Raw genomic sequence first — 24,818 nt, 5'->3', positions numbered from 1 at the left:
GTTTGTTGTGGCTCCTTCCGTTTGTAATCTTTTAAGGCAACTGGAGCATTGCGCATAATAGATGATACACTTCGTAATATAATTCCAGACGAGGTATGGTGCCAGTCTGTAATACAACTGGTGTTCGACGACGACAGCAAGAAACTACCATATAGACCAAACGGGACAAGTGTTGCATACTGCATGTACACGCACACCATCTGATACATGAAGCGATATGGTAACAGATACGTTATTGTCTCGGTAATGCTGTACCAACTCTTATTCCCTGTCTTTGCTGCTCGGTTACGTCAGCATTGTTATTAAAATCGCTTTTCCCGTTTTCGATTACAACATAATATTTCAAAGCAATAGAAATTTTATGAATAAAAATTAGTCTTTTCCTTAAAAAGGCTTCCTTAAAAACTGAAAATTTTAGCACTGCGGCTAAGGCTGATTGATGTTTCGGCTTTTTACTCGATTATTACGAGAAAAAAACGTGTTATAACCGAGGCCAACAAATACCGAAAACTACAGATTATTCAGAACTGAAATACCGCTAGCGGTTTTAACCGGTCGGTTTTTGCCATCCCTACTATACAGCACAGGCTGGATGTAGAAAGCCGTCTCAGTAAGGCCGCAGAGTGGCCGCTGCGGCGGCCAGGTGTAGGCTGTTACTCCCGCGTTTGTCGATGAGATGGCAGCACACGGCGGCCGCTTCTCAGGCAAGCGACACGCTGCGCTGGCCCTGATATGTGGGGGTTTCTGGAATGAGTTTCAGCAACGGCAGCTTCCCTTCTCATCTGTGTCGCTTGCAATATTAGTAATGTCATATTAGCTTTTCTGAAATTCCAGCACATAGACAACGGTTCTTCGCGATAGTGGGAAAGCTTTTAGTATCATACCCTACAAGTGCGGTTACCATATTCCGAAACCACAAAACGAAGACACCCACAGTGGGATTGATCAGTGCGGTGTTAGGACGGTTCTAGTCTTCGATAAGGGGGTTAAATAAGGTCAAAAATGTTCATTTTTTATTTTTTCCTTTATTAAATTTCGATTCCCCCCGAAGGGGATGGTCTTGCAGCAGCTTAGTACGCTGCTCATCAGCCTACAGAATTTTTAAAACATAAGAAGAAGATAAGAAACAATAAAAGCAGGAGATAAAACGGTGACTTAAGTTGTAACATGGCGGAAAATTGTGGAAAGATAAAACATAAAACAATGCTAATAAAATACACAGGAAGCAAACAGGTAAAATAGTAGACAGACAATTAAAAAACACGGCGACAGTCTGGTTTCTGTTCGCAAGAGATATAAAAATCACACCCAGCGACAGTATGATTTCCGTTCGCAAGACTTCGGAAAGGACGCACAACACTGAACACTCACTGAAAACGTTGCACTAAAAAGTCGGCACAAAGATGACACACCACACCCAACGGCAGACCGGGGGGGAGAGACCTGGACAGATGAGGGGAAAAAGGGAGGGTGGAGAGGAAGGGGGAATCAAAACTGCTGATATTATATCATATATAGCAATGTTATAATGTTTTTGTATCAAATAAAGAAGTATGATTGCCTTATTTATTATTTACAGTTATCTCAGATAGTTGAACTGGATCGCGATGTTTTTAGTTTTAAATGACAAAGTACAGGTGCCACAAAAGTGTTATTGTCATGTTCCTATCGAGATCCGAACTAATCTTTTTAGGAGTGTCGAATGTGATATTACTGGTTCAGTTTCACCCCGTCAGATATCTGTATTATATATGATACAACCAAAATAATAATAAAAAAATATTACATACATCCTACATATCTGCATTATTTTAGAGCTCTTGTTCCTTGACTGAATTTCTTCTAAATGTTCCTTTTGTTCATGCAAGTATTTAAAAAAGTTTTAGTATTTCAAATGACTAAAATTAAATTTTGCCATCGGAATCCCTTTTACAGAGACAACGGTCAATCCGTTTCTCATTTTTATCCAGCGTACCTGTATTAAGAATGATTTACTGGACAAGGATATGTAATTTAGAGGAGATGCAGCTGAATGAGTACACTTGTTCGCTTGGAACACATATATCCCACAAAAATAAACTATTAAGTGAGAACCGGAGGGAGGATAAATTATTGCAGCCAAGGAACGTAGACATCACAGCTACCTCTAGGCTAAATACATCGAACCATCGATTGTAAGCGATATAAATCGATATTTTGGTTTTGAAAAGCAGAACAGAAGGATTTTAAGCAAATAACAGATGACGTTTCTCAATAACCGTAGTAAATTCTTTGTACATCGTTGACGACGCGAGATGAAAACAAAAGTAAAAATATCTTAAATCACAAAAGTAAAGAATGAGAACATTAGTAAAAATCATAAAAATTTATGAGGACGCTGTATTAAACGTAGAAAATAGGACGTGTTTTAACCATACCTATGAGCAATAGTGGTCATTTACTACAGAATGAAAAGCAATTCTTACATGTCTGATTTTAAAATCTGACCACAGGCCTATAGAGAGGGTGCAGTCACCACTTTTAGTAGTTAATGAACAAAATTGGATCTCAAACAGCAGTGACCTATTTGTAAACATTTTTGTAAAGAAAAATTTAATCGTCGATTATTCAGTACTATATATTTATAAATTAAGAAGCTAATTTATTTTTGCTAATAGTGGAGAGAAACTGAAAGTTATTTTAAGGTAATATGTACAGTTTTGCAACTATCGATGTAAATAGTGTAACTGTTGAAAGCTTAACAGTGTAATTGTTAATGGCTAAACAGTATTCACAAACTGAAGACCATGTAAAGAAGAAAAACTCAGAGCTGGCTTCCGCAATGTGGTGACTGCTTTCATCTGAAGGCCGGGAGAATAATGCACCCTCACAGGTTGACACACACTAAGTAACTAAGTTTTCTCAAGTACAATTTTCTGACCAGGAAAATTTTTGTACGTAAGTAATATAACTATAGAATTTATCCAGGCAGTGAATAAAAATTCACCATCTGAAAGAGTGAAATAAAGATTCCATCCGTCTTCCGCACTAACATTACTGCATGTGACGCTGCTAAATTTATAAGAAATGGTGGGTAAATTTTGTTTGCGAAAATGGCTACTTCTGAGCACAGATCTTTTAATGGTACGCTCATGCTTTCAATAACCACTGCCACAAGTGTTGTAGAAATATGGAAGGATCAGAATCGTACAGTAGTGTTTGACGTTTCGGTCATCAGCCCGAAGGTTGGTGCAGCTGTCCCGTCCATTTCTGCACAACAGCTTCATCCCGCATCTTCGATGATCTTCCTTCCTCGTACAGGATGGGCAGAACAAAAGGTGGTCAGAACAAAAGTGTTCCTGAAAAAAATTCATGCACCTTAAAGATAGGCAACCGGAGTTAAACCATCCCCCCCCCCACCCAGGGTGCAAAGTATGTAATTTGGATTGCCTATCTTTAGGTGCATGAAATGTTTTCCGGTATTCTTAATATTTGCCTAACCTTCTTTGAGTATATTCTCGGTTTCCAGTAACACCACATTTCGTTCTTATAGTTTCATTCTCTCTTTGACATTGTCCTGTTTCACATACATCTACATTTACATCAATACTAAGTAAGCCATCTGTTGATGGGTGGTGGAGGGTACTTCTGGCACCACTAACTGATCCCCTCCCCCTTCCCTGTTCCACTCGCGAATGTCATGTAGGAAGACTGATTGTTGGTAACGAAAGCTGTGCTCCAAAATAGTTTTCATGAATCTTTTTTTTTGTCTCAGGTTTTGCAGTTTAACAGCTTTTCCTTCTTTACAGAGAGCCTTCCACCTTGTGTAATTCTAGCTGATACGTCCTTGCATCTTTCTTCGTTGTCGGTTTTACTTCAGATACAGCAAAATTCTTTTACATCTTCAAGAGCCTCTTGTCGGCGTTTAATATTTACTTATCCAATATAACTACCGCCTAGTACATGTTTAATTTTATTAATTACTCGCTAAAGTCCTTATTCCGTTTCGGTGACTATCCTACTACCTTACTTCTCTCGAGGTCTCCTCAAAACACCTATTATTTTAGCCACGTGATTTTTCTGTTTCTTGAGGTCATGTAAATTGCTTGAAACGAGTTAATCTACTGAGATAACAAAATAACGGGAAATCCAAGTTCCACTGTTGAGGAGCTAGCCTCTACCTTTCGTAAGTCGGTAACTGAAAAACTCACCGAACTAAAGGAAGTGGCTGCAAGAATAGGTCAACAAAATTTCTTCGATACAACGAAATTTTTGACAAATATCAATGATGGACTGAAATGGATGAGCATTGACTGTGAAAGAATGAGTAGGTCACGCAATTCGATTATTTAAATAAGCAGAACCGGCCGGGTGATATAAAACAGTAAACAATGAATGTTAGGATGCTAAAATTAGACTGGGCTAATGAGACGAAAAACATTTACAACAAAGAGGGATTTCGCGTTGGAGGCAAAACACGACTCTACTATAGGATTAGCTAATCAAAAGAGCTTTATATATCGGATATTTTGTGTAAGAGCGCAGAGGAGCCAGTCAGTCAGGCATTAAAAAGAAATACTAGATATTGGTAAAAAAAACTTGGGCAGTAGACAAGTTGATGGACGGTTAGGAGCAATAACATCATCAATCAGAAAGAGAAAACTGCTATTTTATGATGAATAGTGACCAACAGAAGTTATGGATCTGCAGCAAGTTGGTGTACTAGGAAAAAATCTTACGGTACAGGATGATATTCAGACATGCTACACAACTGCCAGGGGATAACAACTGAACAAGAACCTAGAACAAAAAGAAGTACTCTGTCGAAGGAAAGAAAAATATACTTGGTGAATCAAGAAGTATACGTAGGAAGTAAAATCCGTCAGGAGAATTAACCTAAACGTAGCAATTGATTTGGTTTGCTAACATGCACATTGAGCAAAAACAGAAGACTGAAATTTCTGGAACAGTGAAAGGATTTAAAAGGCAGTTATGTTGACGTTGAAAGTGTTGTTGTTCGCAAAAGTGTTATTCATTTCATTGTGTTTCTATATCAGAAACTTCCCATCGTGTATCAAGAGATACAGAAAATTGTTTCCCATTCGCTGCAACATTCACGAGAAACTGTAGGTTATCGAGAGAAATGAAACCACCTGATATCACAAGGATCAAAATCAAATTTCAGCCGTCCTAATTAACTCTTTGTTTTGCTGTGCTGTTTATAATAATTCTAGGATTGTGACGTTAGTAACAGAAGTGTTTTTCGGAAAGAAAGGACCCTGGACAGTTTTTTCGTGGTTACTGGCCATTCGGTCCTTGGAATCGCTGTATTTTTTGGTACAACTTACTGCGCCCAACACCCCAATATGTTCGTGATGTGAACTGAAGTGGAAAGTTCCCATAGCCAACTGAATACAAACAAACGGTGACGGCCGCTGCGAAACAGTTGTTTGTCATGATACTCATGCCACAGCCGATTCGCTTCACAGGCGCTTCCCAAATGAAGTTATTTTTACCCGTCTGCGACCTCTATGTCGATGAGTCATAAGGATTTTCTATGCAGGATGACTTTCGTGCACAAAAAATCAAATGCTGAATGTAATTGAAAAGTTATGTACCATTTTCGCAAAAATCTGCATTTACGAAGCTATCCTTAATTTTCTGTAACTTACAAGCGACAAGTGAGGTTAACATAAAACTAATTTTGTATATAAAATCATCATATTATGAAGACCTCATGGAGCTCCTTTGTCGAAACGAACCACACTGGCCGCATTAACGCAAGATATGTTTAAATTGTCAACCAATCCTTTTCTGTAATCTACGTGTAACCTGAAATATTCTAGCTACGTGCTATGCGTGAAGTGTGTAACCATAGGAAATTTTTTTGCCCTTGTTTTCAGTAACTTCGGTAATTGAGTGCAATCAGATTCGCAGAGCCCCAGAAGTGCATCGACTCCTGATAGATTATGATTGATCAGTATGTTGACAGGTGCTGCGAAGTGAGGTTTCAGAACATGAGGATCACTCGGATCTTTTGGGAGGCTATCTACGATAGTTTTTAGGGATGTATGAAAAGATTTATTTTACAACCACTCATTAACTTATTTTATGTCTATATATAGTCAAGAGACTAACGCCAATCAAGTTTCGCAGTATAATGAATACGACGTGATATGTAAGACCTGACATATTTGAGGAGAGAAGCGATCCGTAAGAGTTCATTATCAATTTATTTGCCTTGACTGTAATAGAATGAAGCAGTTCCACAAAACCTGTAATCAGGTACCAAATCACTTGTTTACATTTAGATCAAGACAAGTAAACTTATGGCGAAAAGTGTGGTGTAACTTCCCATTTTTAATTGTGTAACACTTTTGAATACTTACGCTTTCTTGGTATTAACAACTAAAATTTTCGTTGTGCGTAAGATAAACTTAGCATCGAAAAGACGCAAACAGTATATTCAGTAGGGCACAATAATCGCAAGTGTTAAGTTCTGCCTGCGACTATTGTATCGTATTATTGTTTTGCTGGATTCCTATAAATAAAACTATAAAACGTTGTTCTGTCCTCAGTGTTGTGTGGATCGAGACACGCTGCGAACATGTAATCTACTCTTGATATGACGACGCTTGATAATTTCTGTGTGGGCCAAATTATCTAATCGCAGTTGGTACTGTAATTTCATATAAAACAGAAAAAAATTCCTAATTTTGCATAGCTATTATTTATTTGACCACGAATCGATTTCCGGCCTCTCAGGTAATCGTCAGTAGACAAATGAATGTCGCAATCACAGGCAAAATGATATGCGAGTTAACGCTGATATTAGTGAAAGAGACAGTGAGTGTTTACAAATGTATGTATTATATTTCTAAGTAAAGTGAAGTCGTTACACTAGAAATGAAAATGAAATTGGTTTTACTGTTATAATCTAACATTTACACAGCTGAAAATTAATTTCGCAGATGGGGAAAATGGATACTGTGTTTTATCATTTAAAACTAAGCTGGTGTTGTGTGTAGTTGATTTCAAGTATTCACAGTCATCTTTGTGCTGTTCTTAAATGAAGAAACACGGTTTTCTTTTCCCTCGACATCTACATCTATATTCAAGCAAGCCGCCTTATAGCGTTTGTCGCAGGATGCATTGCTTACCTTTGCACTTCCCTTATTTCCTGATTCAGCTGAGAATAGTCTTACACAAGAACCAATATTCGTAGGCCTTCGTCTGAGCTCGAACCTCTCTAATTTGACCTTCAAGATCTTTTAGCGAGATACACATGTGAGGAAGCAATAAACTGGTAGACTTTTCTAGGAGTTCTAACAGTAAATGACTCCGTACGCATTATAATGCTGTATTTATGTAAGTACCATATATCCTCCAAAATCATTGGACCCATTTCACCCAATCTTGGTACACATATCACTGACTGGACAGAAATGCTGTGGCGGTAAAAAGCACCTACCTTTCGGAGGATTGGGGTAGAGTCGGGGATTAAACAGCAGTGTAGCCCACGACGCGCGGATACCCACACTTCATTCATCCAGTATTTGAGAACGAGAGTAATACGTGCTTTGCAAAAAACTTTAGACATAATTTCGAAACTATTTCTCGCTGGCAACTCCCACAATATGATTATAAAAAGTTTTTCGCTTACTACATTTTCGCTGCTCATGCAGTAAAACTGCCTCATTAAGCATCATGTTTTACATTATTACTTCTTAGGACTGAAGACCACAACAACAACAACTATTAATTGCACTCGCGACATAGTTTGCAGACAGTATTTAAGTCCAACACTGAATGTACAGTCAAAATTATATCGTTGAGCAACATATAGTTCTGAATATAAGACGCCATAAACATTGAGCTGGTTGAAAATGAAAATACAGGGCGAAATTCACTGGAGTATTATCGTTATCGTTATCGTTAAGGTATTTATTTCTGGTATAAATGCTGATGAAATCTTTTTTGTGCATTTCCCGGAACTTTCAATTTTAATTGTCTAAGGAACATTTTCTGCTGAATCACTGCAAACATAACGGTGAAATTACTACAGAGTTTTTACGTACTATAAGACAAGTTCCTGTGATACAAAATTGTTCAAAGTGCGGTACTGTCAAATCTATTTAAATTTTTGTGAAATGTGTATCATACATAAATTTAAAAAATTGTTGCTAGAGTTATAAGGCTGACATTAAGAAACTGGCTCACAGATTTGTTTTATTTAATTGCTAAGAATAATCTACCACGTTTTGAAAGTGATAAGTAAAGTAACAGTTGAGAAAATGTTCCTCATGTGATACATGTGATACTGTGCGTTCTAGAAGTATCAGGCAACATTCTGATCAAGTTATTTGACAAAAAACTGAAATAATATTCAAAATTATAGCGAATAACATAACGACAACATGTGCAAGATTAACTCTCTAACAGTAAAAGTTAAATTAGCTTGTATGTACTTGTTTATTTTCTCATACAGGATGACAATTATTGAACTATATGAAAAAAGCTTAAATTAATTACAAACTGTGGCTTGCACACAGTTTATTCAACATGTAAACGTCACTACAGATATGCGGATTTAGGTTATGACATATTCGATATGTCTGTCTTCATTGATGTCTTCATGATGTGACGCAGAAAATTGCGAAATTCTGCATGACCCGCTGAATTGTCGGAACATCGATGCTGTCGATGATCTGAATTACTGTTTTCAGCCCAGCAACGGTTCTAAGGTTATTTCTGTACACCTTGTCCTAATATAGCCCAACAAAAAGGAGTCACATGTGTTCAGATCCGGAGAATATGGCGGCCAATTGAGGCCCATGCCAGTGATCTCTGGGTACCCCAGAGCCAGAATGCGGGCCCCCAAAATGCTCCTCTCGTGCTTCGATGGGGTCGAGCTGCATCCTGCACATCTTGTCGAAATGAGGGTCGCTTTGGTTAATGGGGATGAAAGCATGACTACCTTAACGTACGGTTCGGTAGTCACTGTGCCATCAAGGAATATCGTGTCGATTATTCCGTGACTGGACATTGCAAATGGTTCAAATGGCTCTGAGCACTATGGGACTTAACTGCTGAGGTCATCAGTCCCCTAGAACTTAGAACTACTTAAACCTAACTAACCTAAGGACATCACACACATCCATGCCCGAGCCAGGATTCGAACCTGCGACCGTAGCGATCGCGCGGTTCCAGACTGTAGCGCCTAGAACCGCTCGGCCACTCAGGCCGGCACTGAACATTGCGCATTACACACTAACCCACTGAAGGTGAAGAGACTTCTCGATCGTGAAATGTGTATTCTCACTGCCGCAGATACGCCAATTTTGCTTATTGACCAAGCCATCCAGATGAAAGTGGGCTTCGTCGTTTAGCCAAACCATACTACTTCCCAAGAAATGTTCAAATATGTGTGAAATCTTATGGGACTTAACTGCTAAGGTCATCAGTCCCTAAGCTTACACACTACTTAACCGAAATTATCCTAAGGACAAACATACACACCCGTGCCGGAGGGAGGACTCGAACTTCCGCCAGGACCAGCCGCAACTACTTCCCATCATGCCCCGACCAACCGTGCACTTTGAACGTCCTAACGCAAACAGTTAAGAAGTTATGAAGATTAAATTTCATATAGTTCAATAAATGTCACCCTGTGTGTCTCCCTTTAATTTAAATATCATTTTACCGTCGTATACTAACTTGAGTATGTGACTGAGGTGATAGTTCCGTTAAAACAGTTTGCTCTGTAAGTTCGAGAAATGACCCGAAGACGCCCCAAAATCCGTCATTTTGAAATAGAAACTGGAATCGACAGACAGTAAATAAGCTTGTGTTGTTAAACCAGGATTGCGGCTCACTCTCCGTGAGAAATATATTTGTACCCAGTGTTGGCTACCGATTCTGGATACTTCAGGTCAAAACATTGGCACTAAATGCGGTTGTCTTTGTATGCACCCAGGGACCCGATGGACGCGATGTTCGTGGACCAGCACTTCCTGCGCTCACCCGCACTGCGGCTGTACTCCGAGATGGACGCCGAGAACAACAACGCGGCGGCGGCGGCGGCTGCGGCGGCGGCGGCGGGAGGCGGCGCGGGCTTCTTTTCGGCCGCCATGATGGAGAAGGCGCGCGCGCACCTGTCACTGTGGGGGCGGCCCTACTCGCCCGCGGAGCTGCACGCGCTGCTGGGGGCGGCGGCCGTGCAGTCGCCCCCGCTGTGGGCCGCCGCCTCCGGCGCGGGGCCCGGCGCGCCGCGTATGCCGCCGCTGCCGCTGGCCGGTCACCTGTGGGCCGGGGGCGGCGCCCCGGCGCCAATCCCGCCGCCCGCGGCGGCCGCGCCGGCCCCGGCGCCGCAGTCGTCGTGGTCGGTGCTGTCGCCACCGCCGACGTCTTCGTCGAGCTCGTCGGGGTCGCCGTCGCCGTCGTCGGCCGGGGCGGCGGAGCTGCGGCTGCCGCGGCCCGTCTTCCCGCAGCGCTTCAGCCCCTACCCGCTGGTGGCGGCGCCGGTGCCCGTGCCGGCCGCCAAGCAGCTGTCGCCGCCCGCCGCGCCGCCCACCGGCCCGCAGGACCACCGCGCCAACTGAACCGGAAGCCCGCGCCTTCCTCACTGGCCCTACACCGAACTGGGACGAATTTGGCGAGTTCCTTACACACTGCTGCCAACCTGAACGTGTTTTACCACAAGAAGAAACCGAAAGTGTTACACACTGGTGTATCTGAGTTATACAGGGTGTACAATTTTAATACCATTCGTTTCCTATCCCTATAGGTATCGTGTACTATTCTAACAGCAAACACTGACACGGGTGAAATTACACAATTATAGAAGCATAAAATTTCCAGTAAACATGTTCCACACACAAGTTCTTTTCGAGATAACTGATAATATTCGGTTGCTAATCGTGCTGTGGTTGCCAGAAACCACACATGTATTTATACATGTGGCGTCTGTTCTTTTGGACGCCACATGTATAATTCAGGCGATGACAGCCAATGATGGCGTCAGTGCAGATGCACGTCAAACTTGAAATCTTACTAGACTCAGCGAGATACCGCGAGTAATGAGGCTAGTGGGCAGGGCACTACATCACTAGTGCGTGGTATAAGTTAAGAATTTGGGTCTGACAGAAGACATGCTAGGGTAGCCCATGCACACATGACCACTGTGTTCGCATGGTATAGTGGCCAGATGTGGTGACTGCTGTGTCTGGGCCGGCCGCGGTGGTCTAGCGGTTCTAGGCGCTCAGTCCGGAGCCGCGCGACAGCTACGGTCGCAGGTTCGAATCCTGCCTCGGGCATGGATGTGTGTGATGTCCTTAGGTTAGTTAGGTTTAAGTAGTTCTAAGTTCTAGGGGACTGATGACCATGGATGTTAACTCCCATAGTGCTCAGAGCCATTTGAACCATTTTTTTGCTGTGTCTGGATCCCTGTATGTCCATCTTTTCAGAGATGGTAGCTGGACCGTGTCGGCTGATGATGGTTGAAGTTATCGCTATAGCAAGCATAAATATAGTAATACCAGTATTCGAATGCTAGCCCCTGTTTTGACCAGAACCGAGGTGTAATCTTCCTACAGGGGCCTGAAGATGTCGGAGTTAATCGCCGAAACTGGTTGCCACATAAAATAAGTTTGGAAATTAGACGGCTGAAAATTGTTTTATTTGACATACTGTGTCTGGATGGTTAGTGGTCAGCACAACTGCCCAGTAAACAGGAGGCTCGGGTTCGAATCACGATCTGGCACAAATTTTCGACTTTCCCCGTTGATATAAATCAATGGCCACTGGCAGGTAATGTCTGTAAATCCTTTGTGCGCACGTTGTGTTTTTCCTGTACCTCTCAAACACACATATATGCAAGTACTGTTTACGAGAAAGCTCACAGGGCAAGTTTCTGTATAAAACGTACGCTAGTCCTCATCAACAGCATGGGAATAAAGGCAATTTGCAGTCAGCTTACAGGCAAAATATCAGACAGGAACATTTTATAGGAGACTAATACTTTCCAAATACATGTCCGTAGGCAGGCGTAGGTCCATGTTGTGAGTAGTGGACGGCTGACGTTCAAGCAAGCTGCCGGTAACATATACTACTGTATGGGCAGTAGCTTCAGGTTCATTCGAGGATTCTTGGAGGCACAGCCCCTCCAGGTTTTGGTGTCTACCAGCCATACCTTGGCGAGCCATACTTGTCTGTAGCGTTAGAGCCGCCAGATACAGCAAGCCACCACTGAGATCAGTGTGCTAGTACAAATCTCAACTTCTCGATCGTGTCCCCGTCTGACTAAATTTTCTCATGTTGAGAAATTACAAGGAGCAATCCGTTTTAGATGATAAAAAACTTTCTGAGGCTAAGATCACATAAATATTTGTTTATTTTTGACAACCAGTTCCGACAGATTCTGCTGTCATCTCCAGGCCTTCAAAATTTTGTTACAAAACGTGTTAATTGTACTATATACGCTGTCTAACGTGGATCATCAGTGAATGGAACATGTCAAGCTAACGTAAACAGATGTGCTACTGTGCATTTTATTGCACACTGTGATTTTTATGACGTAACAATCATCTATGAACGCTATGTGTACGGACATGGCCACGTGTACAACGTGACTTTTGATTGTTAATGTTTTATTTCTGACAAATCTTTGTATAATGTGCTACATTTTATCAAATAACATGACGACTTGGCATGAGGTTCCAGCTGACCGCGAACACTTCTTGTAACAAAATTTTGAAGACCTGAAGATGACAGCAAAGTCTGTCGATTAAGCTTTCTGACAAAGCGCTCCCCGAATGCTTCTGCAACGAATGGAAGCAGCAGGAGTCAGGAGTTGGATAGGAGGGGGGGGGGGGGGGTTAGCAGCGTATGGACAGGGAGGAAAGGAGTGAACACTGTCTGGCGCAGCATGCAGGGACTAGATCGTGACAGGACAAGGCCGCCAAGCACAGTCGGCTCATAACCACGTATTCGCAAGTATCTCGCGAGTGGCTCATTCGAATATACATGTTTACTGGAACATTCTTGGTTGGGTTGTCGTATACTTTCGCCCGTCTCATTTTCTCCTATTGATTATGGTGCACTGTTGAGAGCTCATGGTAGTGCACACCTGTATTACTCCAAACTTTATTACACAAGCTATTTCAGTCTTTAACAGACTGCCATCTGGTGACTGCATATGGTAGAAAACGTGAATAAGCACAATGAGTCATCACTAAAATAGTCTTAAATACAGTGTGATCAGAAACAGTCTGAAAATATTTTAAGGATGTTGCACGTTACTTTGTGCTGAGAGGTAATTGTTACTGAGAAGTTCGATATGCTGCGCCATTTCTGAGTTAATGAACACTGAAGTTAGCCAATCAGGCCACTGTGCGCGCAAATTCAAGCGTCCTGAGAGAGATGGAGTCACCAAACGTGTTCTTTGTTTGGTTTCCTAAAACTGAACAAGAGAGCGAAACAAAAACTGGACTTGAGGCAGTACAAAGGATCGATCCCAAGCCGAATGCTGAGCAGTCTCGTGCTCTACGCAATGAGAACAACCGACAGTAATCGTACGTTGCAGGCCACTTGAATTTACACGCTCAATGGCCTGATTGATTAATTTCAATGCTAATTAGCTTACAAACGGAAACATATCGACTTCTTTTTAGCAATTATTTCTCAGCACAACCAAGCCTGCAACGCACTTTAAACGTTTTCATACTGATTCTGACCACCTTGTATAAGCAGTTAATGTACATAACCTACTGAGAACTTACACTCTGAAATTGTCGTCAGATGTGATAGAACACGTAAGTATAACAAATCACCATGGAACAGAGGTTATATCCAAAGTAATTTGTGTCTACATATTTTTACTTATTCTTCTGCATTTTATCATTGAATCAATAATTGGAAATTTATGAGACCAAACTGATGAGGTCATAGGTCCTTAAGCTTACACGCTACTTAAACTAACTTATGCTAAGGACAACACACACACCCATGTCCAAGGGAGGACTGGAACTTCTGACGGGGCGAGCCGCGCGAACCGTGACAAAGCGTCTGAGACCGTGCAGCTACCCCGCGCAGCAAGTCGATAATATTAAGGTACCCTAGTGAAGAATTACCTTTTGTTTGATAATATATGCTATTTAGTGTGGTGTAGGATCTCTTCAAGCCTGTCTAACATCTTTGACGATGTGTTCTTTACTCAGAACCGCACGTTAATTCAGTTTGGCTAGTGCTTCGTCACTGAATTTCAAGACGCTACATGTGCTTTGCCTTTTGAGCTAAGCGGGGAGACTGTCTTGTGGCATAATGACGTATCATGGTTATGATTTACATCATATATGATTACGATTTGGAAGTGTAAGTTCTCAGTAGTTTGTATATGTTGACGACTATGCATTTGTGATGACTCAGTGTACTTTATTTCGCTTTTTAACTGTATGTGGACACTAGAAGATGGTCTGCTAACGGCTGAAACAGGTTGTATAATAAATTTTGGAGTGATACAGCTGCGTGCAGTCATGAGTTGTCAAATTTATGAAAAGCTGTAAATCATCGCCTTCTCAAAATGATTATGATACACTCTATATAACACAGGATCCCCAACAGTGAAGACTATTAACATAAAGACAAATGACGCCTATACTTTCGGACATACGTTTTGTTCTGTTTCTAGCAAAAAGTGGAAATAACAGAAAACCGTGTGCAGTTACGCTCTAGGTCAAATCTGAAAGTGGCTCAAAGCTATATATTACAGATAAAATTATCTTCTACCTTTGTGCTGACGTGTGATGGCTTCTGAGAATATCTCTTCTTGCTTCGCTGAAGTGTTAACTATTTTAGTGTATTCATTTAATTGCATACTCGTTCTGCAGGATTTTCTGGTTGGATCTGTGTGCCTCTGAGATGCTATTAGTCGAACTTGTGAGAAGAAAGCCTCAGAACGTTATTAGTTCCACGATGTATTTGCCCTACAAACTGAAGTAGTCTTGTTGGTTCACGTGACACACGTCTTATTACTATCGGTTGTTATTTGTTTTTATCGTTTGACGAAAAGTAAATTATTTATTGTTTTTTATGCAGATAATTTTATCTTTCGAAAACTAGCCTGAGGAAGCTGCTATCTTGACGCATTCAGTGTGTGTTTAGTCGAATACCGTAGTTGCCAGTGGTGAAATAAATGCTTCAGTACCACCGAAGGAACTCCGGCAGGGACTATACGAGTTTATGTGCTATAAGAACAACAACGAACTGACGGACGTCAAGTAAACACACTGGAAGAAGAAAACAAAAATCTTGATTAATTTCGGACTCTGCCACTATCAGGCATTACCTGAGCATTTTGATCAGAAAACTATTTTCTTTACTCATTGTACAATAAAAATGACGAAACTGTCAGTAGCCATTCACAGGTGACAAATAATTATTTGCTGATTATTCCGTCATTTTTACTTTCCTAGTCGTCTAGAAGCTACAAACAGCAAATGAAATTTTTATGCGATGAAGTCCTTTTGTACTCTAGTACTTTGAATCATTGAGTCCTTTCAAATTTATTTTCGCTGAAATTTCTCATTTTTGGAATGATTTTATTGAATATTAGACGGATAAATATTTCTATCTATATGTAATGCCTTTACTTAATGGAAAAGCTTACTAAATTCAAAAGAGGATTTGATACTTTTATTATAATTTTACAGTTAAATACAAATTACATTGAGAAACAGGTATGGTACTGATATATAGTGTTCTGCAGAATAAGGACGAATGTTAGCAATGTTATTAAACTGTGGCAGCCAACGAGTTTTGACTTTAACAATGTTCGTGCGATCAAGCAGCAGTTTACGTAAGATGGCGAGAGGTTGAGGAGAGAGTATAAACAACATTGAAGCCAAAGAATTCTCGAACGTTATATATAGTGTTCGTGCGTGATTTCGCGTGTATATAAGCGTAGGAAGTAACCCGCTGGAGTAATCTGTATTTAAAAAGTCCTCTCGAGTGCAACTACTATGAAGAAGGTTCAGTAAACGTTGATGTAACGATGGCCTTCGCTTCATCTGCTGTGAGCAATTTGCTGCGTCGAAACAGGAGGAGAGAAGTGTTATCGCGTTGAGAATTGCAAAATCCTCCAAATACTGAGGTGTGAGGAATTCATTGTTAGCATTCCGACAACAGTCAATGGAAATAACTGAAATTGGCTCCAGTATTATTAGAAATGAACAAAATAGTTTGTAATAAAAGCCTGTTGGGTCGAATCACGGACTGTGACTCAGGAAACTGGGCACCAGCTCACCACGACCTAGGTCTCAACACCGCCACCGTCTCCTGGTCTCTTGGTCTCTCCTCTCCTGTATCAGACAGCAAAGTGCTCTGACAGACGAAGCTACCAGCTCGGGGGTCGCAGTAGCTATTGGTAAATGTATTGTATAATCGTCGTGTCTGTGTTGGTAATTAACTTATTACGGTAAAGTCACTGGTGACAATATTTGAGTGTCTGGTATCCAGTATTACATTATTAGATTTTTGTTTTTGTATATAATACGAGTGTATCTGTACATACTCAATGTGTTTCATTGTATTATATTAGCAAAATACAAGACTAAGAAAGGAATGATTGTCTCACAACTATTTATTTGAATCTAATCTACAAATCCTCCTTCCAATAAACCTTATCCCCCTTGTCAAGATTACATAAGCACTTTTCACTCCCTTTGTCCTTTTCTTCACATTTATTCCTTCGGACTGCCCCGTATGTTGCGCTGTAAGATTCCATTGCTCTGTGATTACGCATGTGCTCAAAGTGTTTTTAATTTCATTGCTAGCAATCGTTCATGTTTACTGCAAAGGAATAACTCTTACCACTGTCTCTGTATACTTTACCTTACTTAATGTAGCTCAGAGAATTAAAGTAGAACACTGGCACTCCGCTGTCAGAGAATGCTCATAGGTTGATTGCTGTCGATTAGATAAAGCCTCTGAATTTCAGAAAACTAATTACATATGCAGTACTTCAGAGCACTATATGTTGCCGCAATCACAACATGTTTCTCACTAATTTTAAAGATGACCGTTTTGGATACAGAGTGGAGATTATTTATACAATATTTCTTTTTAGGCAAAGAAAGTAATATTTGCCAAGCTTCTGTGATGCTATGAACAATTTTGATTGATTTGCTTTATGTTTTGCACCACTACTTGAGTGGCACCCACATGCCTTGCTCATACTGTGGCATCAAGCAGTCAGGCCCGCAAGATGAGTGGTCTGCCAAGCGAGTGGATTCATTCTTATTTATCGAGTAACATGAACTCTCGTACTCACAATTAAGTTACAAATTATCCTCCTGTATGAATAATACGCAACGGAAACGCACATCTGACTATCAGTGATTTACAGAACTCAGACTGTTCACTACGCACTGGCAATACCACATTTTCTTTATGTCTTTTATTGAACGGCTTTTATCAACACGTGGCCACCGCACTGAATATGAATGGCGCACACATTATAAATTCGGTACATCATGACAACATACAATTCGCAGGAAAAGTCCACCAATCTTTTTCTTTTCACTATCTTATTTATTCCGATAAATTCTATAACCTAAACACACAAATTCTATAACCTACAACAATAACACATGAGAAATTCCGCCCAGTGGGCATGGCTTTACATTGGTGAATCTCTATATTATGGTCTCGTAATTATTTAACGCTACAGTGCACTTTCTGGATAGGATGGTGGATCTTTTATTATTTCTCACACTTCGATTCTCACAATCATCATCACGAAACTTTCCTCCAGACCGAGCGGTACAGAAGGAACAAGCATAACCCACTAATCCTTTGAAACTGCCTCGCTACTCTCCCATGCAAACCACACATACCCAAATTACACGACCTACACCACACTACAATATGAAATACTACACAGGTAATAGTCACAACATTATCACTTTCAGCATTCCCACTTCAATTAATATTTATCCCAGTTTCACACGACACTGCCCCACATCGTAATTCTACTTTCCTACTATGAACTCTGGAGATACATGCACGTCTTCCTGTGCAATGCAAGCCAAGAGGCGTTGCTGGATAGACGGCCGACTCACCTTGCTTCTCTCTCAGAGTTTGAATCTAGCGTCACACGGAATCATATCACGCAAAGTAATATTAAGAACATATTCATCACACACGCGAGTCCTCAACTGATACCATGGACGAGTACTTCTCTTTATCTTTTGTCTCATACACAGTTTGAGACTCACCCAGTACTCACGACGTGGAAGTACTCGTCTCTAATTTCAAGTCCTGCACACGCCATTTTTAAAATATTTCAACTTATGGTACACACGCTATTTCTTAAATATTTCAACTTATTGTACACACGCTAGTAATTCAGCTTAACTTAAGCACACGGAAGTATTTCAACTTACTGCTACACGTGGTTTCATTGTGACCGTTGGTCACTTCCGAAGATTACTACAATCCCATTAATATTACCTGCCTGACATTTCATTCTCCCCACAAAAGTTCCTGAAATAGAGAAATTATTATTTCAAACTACTCTTAAATATTCCACGTGCATACCATGTCTCCACTCTTTCCTCATTACGGAGCACAACTAAAACAGGTCATCACAGCACAAGATCCAGCGGCAGAGTGCTGAAACATGGCCGTTCGAGAGGTCCTCTCGCACCTCTGCTGAAGTGGGGGAGCACCTTGCTACCATATTGGTCAGCCACATTTCAGGCGCTCAAAGCTCAGGTAAGTTTCATCTCTTTGGTCCCACCAAAGGATCGTCTCAAAGATGATCATATATTCACATTCACTATCTGCGGTTAGCAGACGACCATACATTCATTCATTTCACAGATCTCACCAAACTGGATGTAGGGATTTACTTTGTGGGAGTGCACATGTGATCAATTAAATAAATAAATTGTCATTCTTTTCCACACTGGTATCCGGCTTTGCAGTATTAATTGAAATTGAGTTATTTTACAAAAAAAAAGTGTTGTTCTGACAAAAATAATGAAGTATGTTGTACCTATTTTCAATGTCGGGCGGTACTGTACCCTTTCATACTGACATGCTAATAACTTATTTCACATCCGTTTTAAAGTTAATTTTGAGTGTGCCTCTTTCTGCAAATACTTTTTTAGGAAATGATTTTCTGGTGAACAGAGAACTTCGCTATCTGCAAACAAAATATCAAGTTTGAGCTTTAGTTTCATGTTCACGTTTATGTCATGACGACAAAATGAAATTAAAATAAAAGAACTTATTATATCTATCACACACATCAAGATAAGTAACGTGGTTTAGGAGGTGATGCTGGGATAAATGTCCTCTTACTAGGCTTAAACTCTCTGGAGCCTTGTTGCTGTTATTGATATCACTTGTTCGTCTAGGGTAACACATACGTATATCCTATAATAGAATGGATTGGTGTATTTCTTGTTCCTTGGCTCCGTTCAGGCAATTATAAACCTGGCTCGCCCATCTGACTCAGATACACAGGATGAGAGTTCTCCCGGGTTGTATGGCCGTTGTCCATGGATCCCTTCTATCCCTGACGTTTCGCCCAAAGCTACGTTGGACACCTTCGGAGGTGCTCCTGGTTGTGCTGAGTGTTGCCATCAGTCGGCAGTCGGCAAGACTCAGCATAACCACGAGCACTTCCGAAGATATCCAACGTAGCTTTGGACGAAACGTCAGGGATAGAGGAGTTCCATGGACCATGGCCATACAACCCGGATGAATTCTCGGCAGCTGAAACATCCGGTCGTGAAAGCCTTCATTGTATGATCAGATACAGAAAACATCAAAAGTCACAATGTGAACAAGCACAGAATCAAGCTCATATAAATCGCTGACAGGTTCAAGAGTTACCTACCTTTACATTTAGGTGAAGTTATGGTCACAAGAAGGTTGGTCACAGAAATAACTGATAATTTCTTGGCGACTTCAGATTCATAAGTGAAGTGGGACAATGAAAAATAAAAAGACAGCTTTACTGATTTGTACACATTCTGGGCTTTGAAAAGTGTTCATGTGAAAAGAGGAAATGAAGTTTCCGTTCAACCAGATGTGACTCTTTTATAAATATCCCGAAACAAAGAGACACACAAATCTTTGCTGCTAGAGAAATATGTGAAACACAGAAAAAAAATTTAAGAAGGTAAAATAAAACTGTGTATCGTATATTGTGGTGACAAAAGTCATGGGACACCTCCTTTTATCGTGTTGGACTTCCTTTTGCCCGACGTAGAACAGATTCTCTATGTGCCATGGGCTCAACAAGCTGATTCCCCTGCTGAAATATTAAGCCATGCTGCCTCCATAGCCATCCATAATAGCGAAAGAGTTGCCAGTACAGGATTTTGTGCACGCATTGACCTTCCGATTATGTCCAACAGATGTTAGATGGGATTCATGTCGGGCGATCTTGGTGGCCAAAGCATTCGTTCGAACTGTCCAGAACGTTCTTCAAATCAATTGCGAGCAATTGTGGCCCAGTGGTCACACATAAAAATCCCATTGTTACCAGGGAACATGATGTCCATGAATGGCTGCAAATGGTATACAAGTAGCCCACCATACCCATTTCCAGTCAATGATAGGTTCAGTTGGGCCAATTCACACGGTTATGGAGCTAACACCAACTTACACAGTGACTTGTCGACTGCTTAGGTCCTTGGCTCGGTAGGGTCTGTGCCATTCACGAACCTTATTGTCAGCTCTTACCAACTGAAATTGGGAATCATCTGACCAGACCACGGTTTCGCAGTCTAGGATCCAACCGTTATGGTCACGAGACCAGAAGAGATGCTGCAGACGACGTCGTGCCGTTAACAAAGGCACTCGCGTCAGTCGTCTGCTGCCGTAGGCCATTAACGCCAAATTTTGCCGCACTGTCCTAATGGATACGTTCCACGTCGATTTCTGTGTTTATTTCACGCAGCGGTGCTTGCCTGTTAGCACTGACAACTCTACACAAACGCCGCTACTCTTGATCGTTAAGTGAAGTCTGTTGGCCATTGAGTTGTCGGCAGTGAGAGGTAATGCCTGAAATGTGGTAGTATCTTGACATTGTAGCTCTCAAAATATTGAATTTCCTAACGATTTCCGAACTGCAATGCCGTTGCGTCTAGTTCCAACTACCATTCCGCGTTCAGAGACTTTTAATTTCCTTTTTGTGGCCATAATCACGTCGGAAATCTTTTCATATGCGTAACCTGCGTACAGATGACAGTTCCGCCAGTGCACTGCCTTTTTACACCTTGTGTACGTGATTCTATCGCCATCTGTATATGTGTAAACCGCTATCCCATAACTTGTCACCTCATTGCATGTTTACAGCCAACCATATCTTACAATCCACTTAGTCATAATGTCAGCTATCAGATTAGACAAGTTGGCTGTTTACTTATCAGCAGGGGTCGTTGAAGATGTCCGGTAATCAGGAAGGCTACATTGTTCGAAAGAATGTTTATAGAAGATGTGTCTAGAATTGCTGATGGGAGAAGTGTAACAAAAAATGCTCATCCAAAAGATAACGAACGAGAGTATTCTCGGTTACTAAATAATCCCCTGGTAGGTGAAAAATAATCCCGAATATGATGTGAATAATTACAAGATCGGTGTATTCATATCATTGCCATTCCGTCTGTGTTGTAGGTCTCCATTCTGCTCAATGAGCAAAAATGTAAATAGTATCTCCTGACCCAACTAAAACATGAATTAAGAAAGAGCAAGATTGATGAACATTATTACACAATTGTAACGGCACTGTTACATATTTTAAACATTTGACACCTTTGAGAAGAAAACAACTTGACGACATCGATTAGTAAGACTGATAGGAGTGCGAAGGAGATCAGAAGCAAAAATTTCTGCGACCTTATGATGAATTCATGTAATTCACATTCTGGTCAGCCTGTGCTGTTTTGCGAAAATGTGTGCTAGGTAAAAAGGTTTGTTAAATCATTTTACAGGTCATTACCGAACTTCATCGTTCATTAATTTACAAGAAATTCCAACCAGTGCTTAAACTTTGAAGAAAAATCGTCATCAATGACGGCCGAAGACTTCTTGTAAAAGATGTCTCTGTCGTTCTACCAACCTCCTAGTCCGAGATTGCAGAGGAGCGCTCTCGAGCGGGTAAGAATCAGCAGTGTGGAAGAATCAGCAATGTTCAGCTTCATGAGGATGCGGAAGGAAATCACAGCATAAACACACGTGCATCCACTGAACATGTGGCTTGTAATTGAAAAAGTGTCATGATGATATCTTGTCACCAAAGGTTCCAGATTAGTCCCGTATTCAGATCCCCGGGATGGGAATACCATATGAAAAGTGAGCATGAGGAAACGACTGAATAATCAATGAAAGGGTAAAATTTCTGGAGTCAGAGCGGAATGTCAGAAATTTGAACATAGCGGAGAAGCTAGAAATACTGGAAAGGGAAATACAAAGGCTGATTGTAGATAGAGTGAGTGTCAATTAAGTGAAATGGAAAGGACGGATTTCTGATCAGACGAATATACGTTCATATCAACAGAAACAGAATGTGGTGTAACGGGTTTAGGATTCCTCATAAAGAGGCAAGTAGGGCAGAGAATGAGTTAATGGGGAGGTTTACTATCTTTGCCCCGAAAAAAGCATGTTCTTTGAGAATTTTTTTCTCGGGATGTGTTATAGATACCAATGTCAATTTGGTCAAAATGTTTATTGATTTTTCCTCTACTAACTGGAATTTTTTGAACCGGAAATATCGAAGAGCAAAGGCGGAAGTGCCGTCGGAACCAAACAAAATTTCGATGTAGACCTCCACGCGCGGTATGTCACAGGTCAGCTGGCTCGTCTGAAATCAATATTGAGTTGACGTTAGCGAAGTATATACGATTCTTTAAAAGTTGTACGTCCCTTAAGTTATTTGGATCATAGGAAAGAAAATGGCAGCCATTTGAAAAAAATAGGGGTTTTCATCGATTTTTCGACTTCGTCGGTCAAGTAAAAGTATTTAAAGTTGATGGATCGGAATAAAAGTGGTACAACTTCTAGACAATTTAGTTAGCTTCGTCGGAAACAAAGAATCATGCCAATGGGTTCAGTAGATTTGAAGTTACCATACCGCGCGATAAAAAAAAAAAAGGTCATTTCGAGAAAAACGCGTTTGAAGTTTTAACTACATATAAATGCAATATTATGCAACTTACGTTCAATCTGCTATTCCGGGTCCATAAACCAGTCCTTCCTCTTCCTCATAGAGGGCGTTCTGCTCGATCTGGGCCATCCTGCGCTGCTCCAGAGCCGCTCGTACGGCCGGTGCCAAGCGGTTTTCGGCCACTTGAATCCGGTGGTCGTCCGAATGCTTGGCGAACAGGGTCGAATAGAGTCCCAGGGTGGCGTCCATCGTTGTCATGGTCTTCAGAATTGCTGAATACCCTTCGCTGAAGCTGCTCACTGCCAGGAAAGTCGCAATCTCCACAGTCTTCGCACCAGAATGCAAATGCTTGGGGGCTAACTTCCAAACACACGCGTTCTAACTTTCATTTGAATTTTGTGTGTTTCCTCCTAAGAACCAGCACAATAACTCGTCCCCCGAAAGAAAAAAACTAGTGCGTGAAAAAGGCCGATTTCAGGCAGTGCATTTTGTTTTTTTTTTGTTTTTTTTTGTTCAACCGCGAATAACAAACATTTCCGTTCCGTATTCGGAAAAACCGTTTCAGGGGTGGATTCTAAACACTTACAGGATCAAAAAATGCAATTTAAAAACATTGATTTTTGAACCAAAAGATAGTAAACCTCCCCTTAATGTGAACAATTCAGTGATAGAGTTGTTATCATCTGATTCTACAGGAGACTAATAACAATAGTTGTAATACATACAGACGTCACACGCAGAAAAAGAAGAGATAGAGAAAGTATATCAGGATATTAAACGGGTAATTCAGTTTGTAAAGGGGGATGAAACCCAACAATCGTGCGGGATTGGAATGCGGTAGAAGGGAAGGGAGTAGGATAAAGGGTTATGGGAGAATACGGGATTGGAAGTGTGAATGAGAGAAGAGAAAGACTAATTGAGTTCTGCAATGAGTATCAACTAGTAATAGCAAACAGACAGCACAAAAATCGAAAGTGTAGGGTGTAAACTTGGAAAAGTTCGAAAGACGCGGAGGTATTCAAGCTAGATTTCACCGTGCTGAGAGAGAGAATCTGAAATCATACAGACCCAGCAGCGAATATGGATTCAGATCACAACGAACGCTGAAGTTTAAGAGAGTTGCCCGAAAGAATCAATGTGGAAAGAAGAGAGGTACCGAGTGATAATGAGATGCGTTTGCACTTTTCCAAGAGTGTAGGCACTTCGATAATGGATATCACAGTAGACAGTGCAGTTGAAAAGTAAGCGCTTCACAAAAAAGGCCTATCACAGAAGTTAAACAGATCAATATAAGTGCAAAGAAGTTAATTGCACAGAAGGTAAAGGCAAAAAATAGGTAACAGATGAAATATTTCAGTGGATCGAAGAAAGGAGTAAGTATAAATATGTTCAGGGAAAGATAAGAATATAGCAACATAAGGTACAGCAATGTAAGATACAGCAATACATGTCATTTACAAATGAAGATAATAGAAAGTGATGTGAAATCAAAGCGAAATGACTGCAGGAAAAATGTGAAGAGACAGAAAATAAATGGTCGTCGAAAGCACTGATTCAGCACACAAAAAAGTCAAAACAGCCTTCGCTGAAAGGAGGGCACGATTAAGAACTCACTGGTAATGCCACTGTTAAACCAGAGGAGATAGAGAGAGCAGATAAGTGG

The 24,818-nt window shown here is 40.9% G+C and overlaps 1 protein-coding gene across 1 annotated transcript in view; it reads left to right on the top strand.

Annotated features, from left to right (window-relative positions):
* The window catches only part of LOC126154130 (T-box protein H15-like), a 370,779-nt gene extending 360,199 nt beyond the window's left edge, over positions 1 to 10,580 (top strand). The window contains exon 6 of the mRNA XM_049916116.1: positions 9,956 to 10,580. Within this exon, the coding sequence (XP_049772073.1) occupies positions 9,956 to 10,580 (625 nt within the window). The remainder of the gene's footprint in view (positions 1 to 9,955) is intronic.
* Positions 10,581 to 24,818: the final 14,238 nt, after the last annotated feature.

This window comes from Schistocerca cancellata, chromosome 2, assembly GCF_023864275.1.
Source record: "Schistocerca cancellata isolate TAMUIC-IGC-003103 chromosome 2, iqSchCanc2.1, whole genome shotgun sequence".
Classification (NCBI taxonomy): domain Eukaryota; kingdom Metazoa; phylum Arthropoda; class Insecta; order Orthoptera; family Acrididae; genus Schistocerca; species Schistocerca cancellata.
The sequence above is the reverse complement of the archived record's forward strand: the minus strand, read 5'-3'. Positions and strand labels throughout refer to the sequence as shown.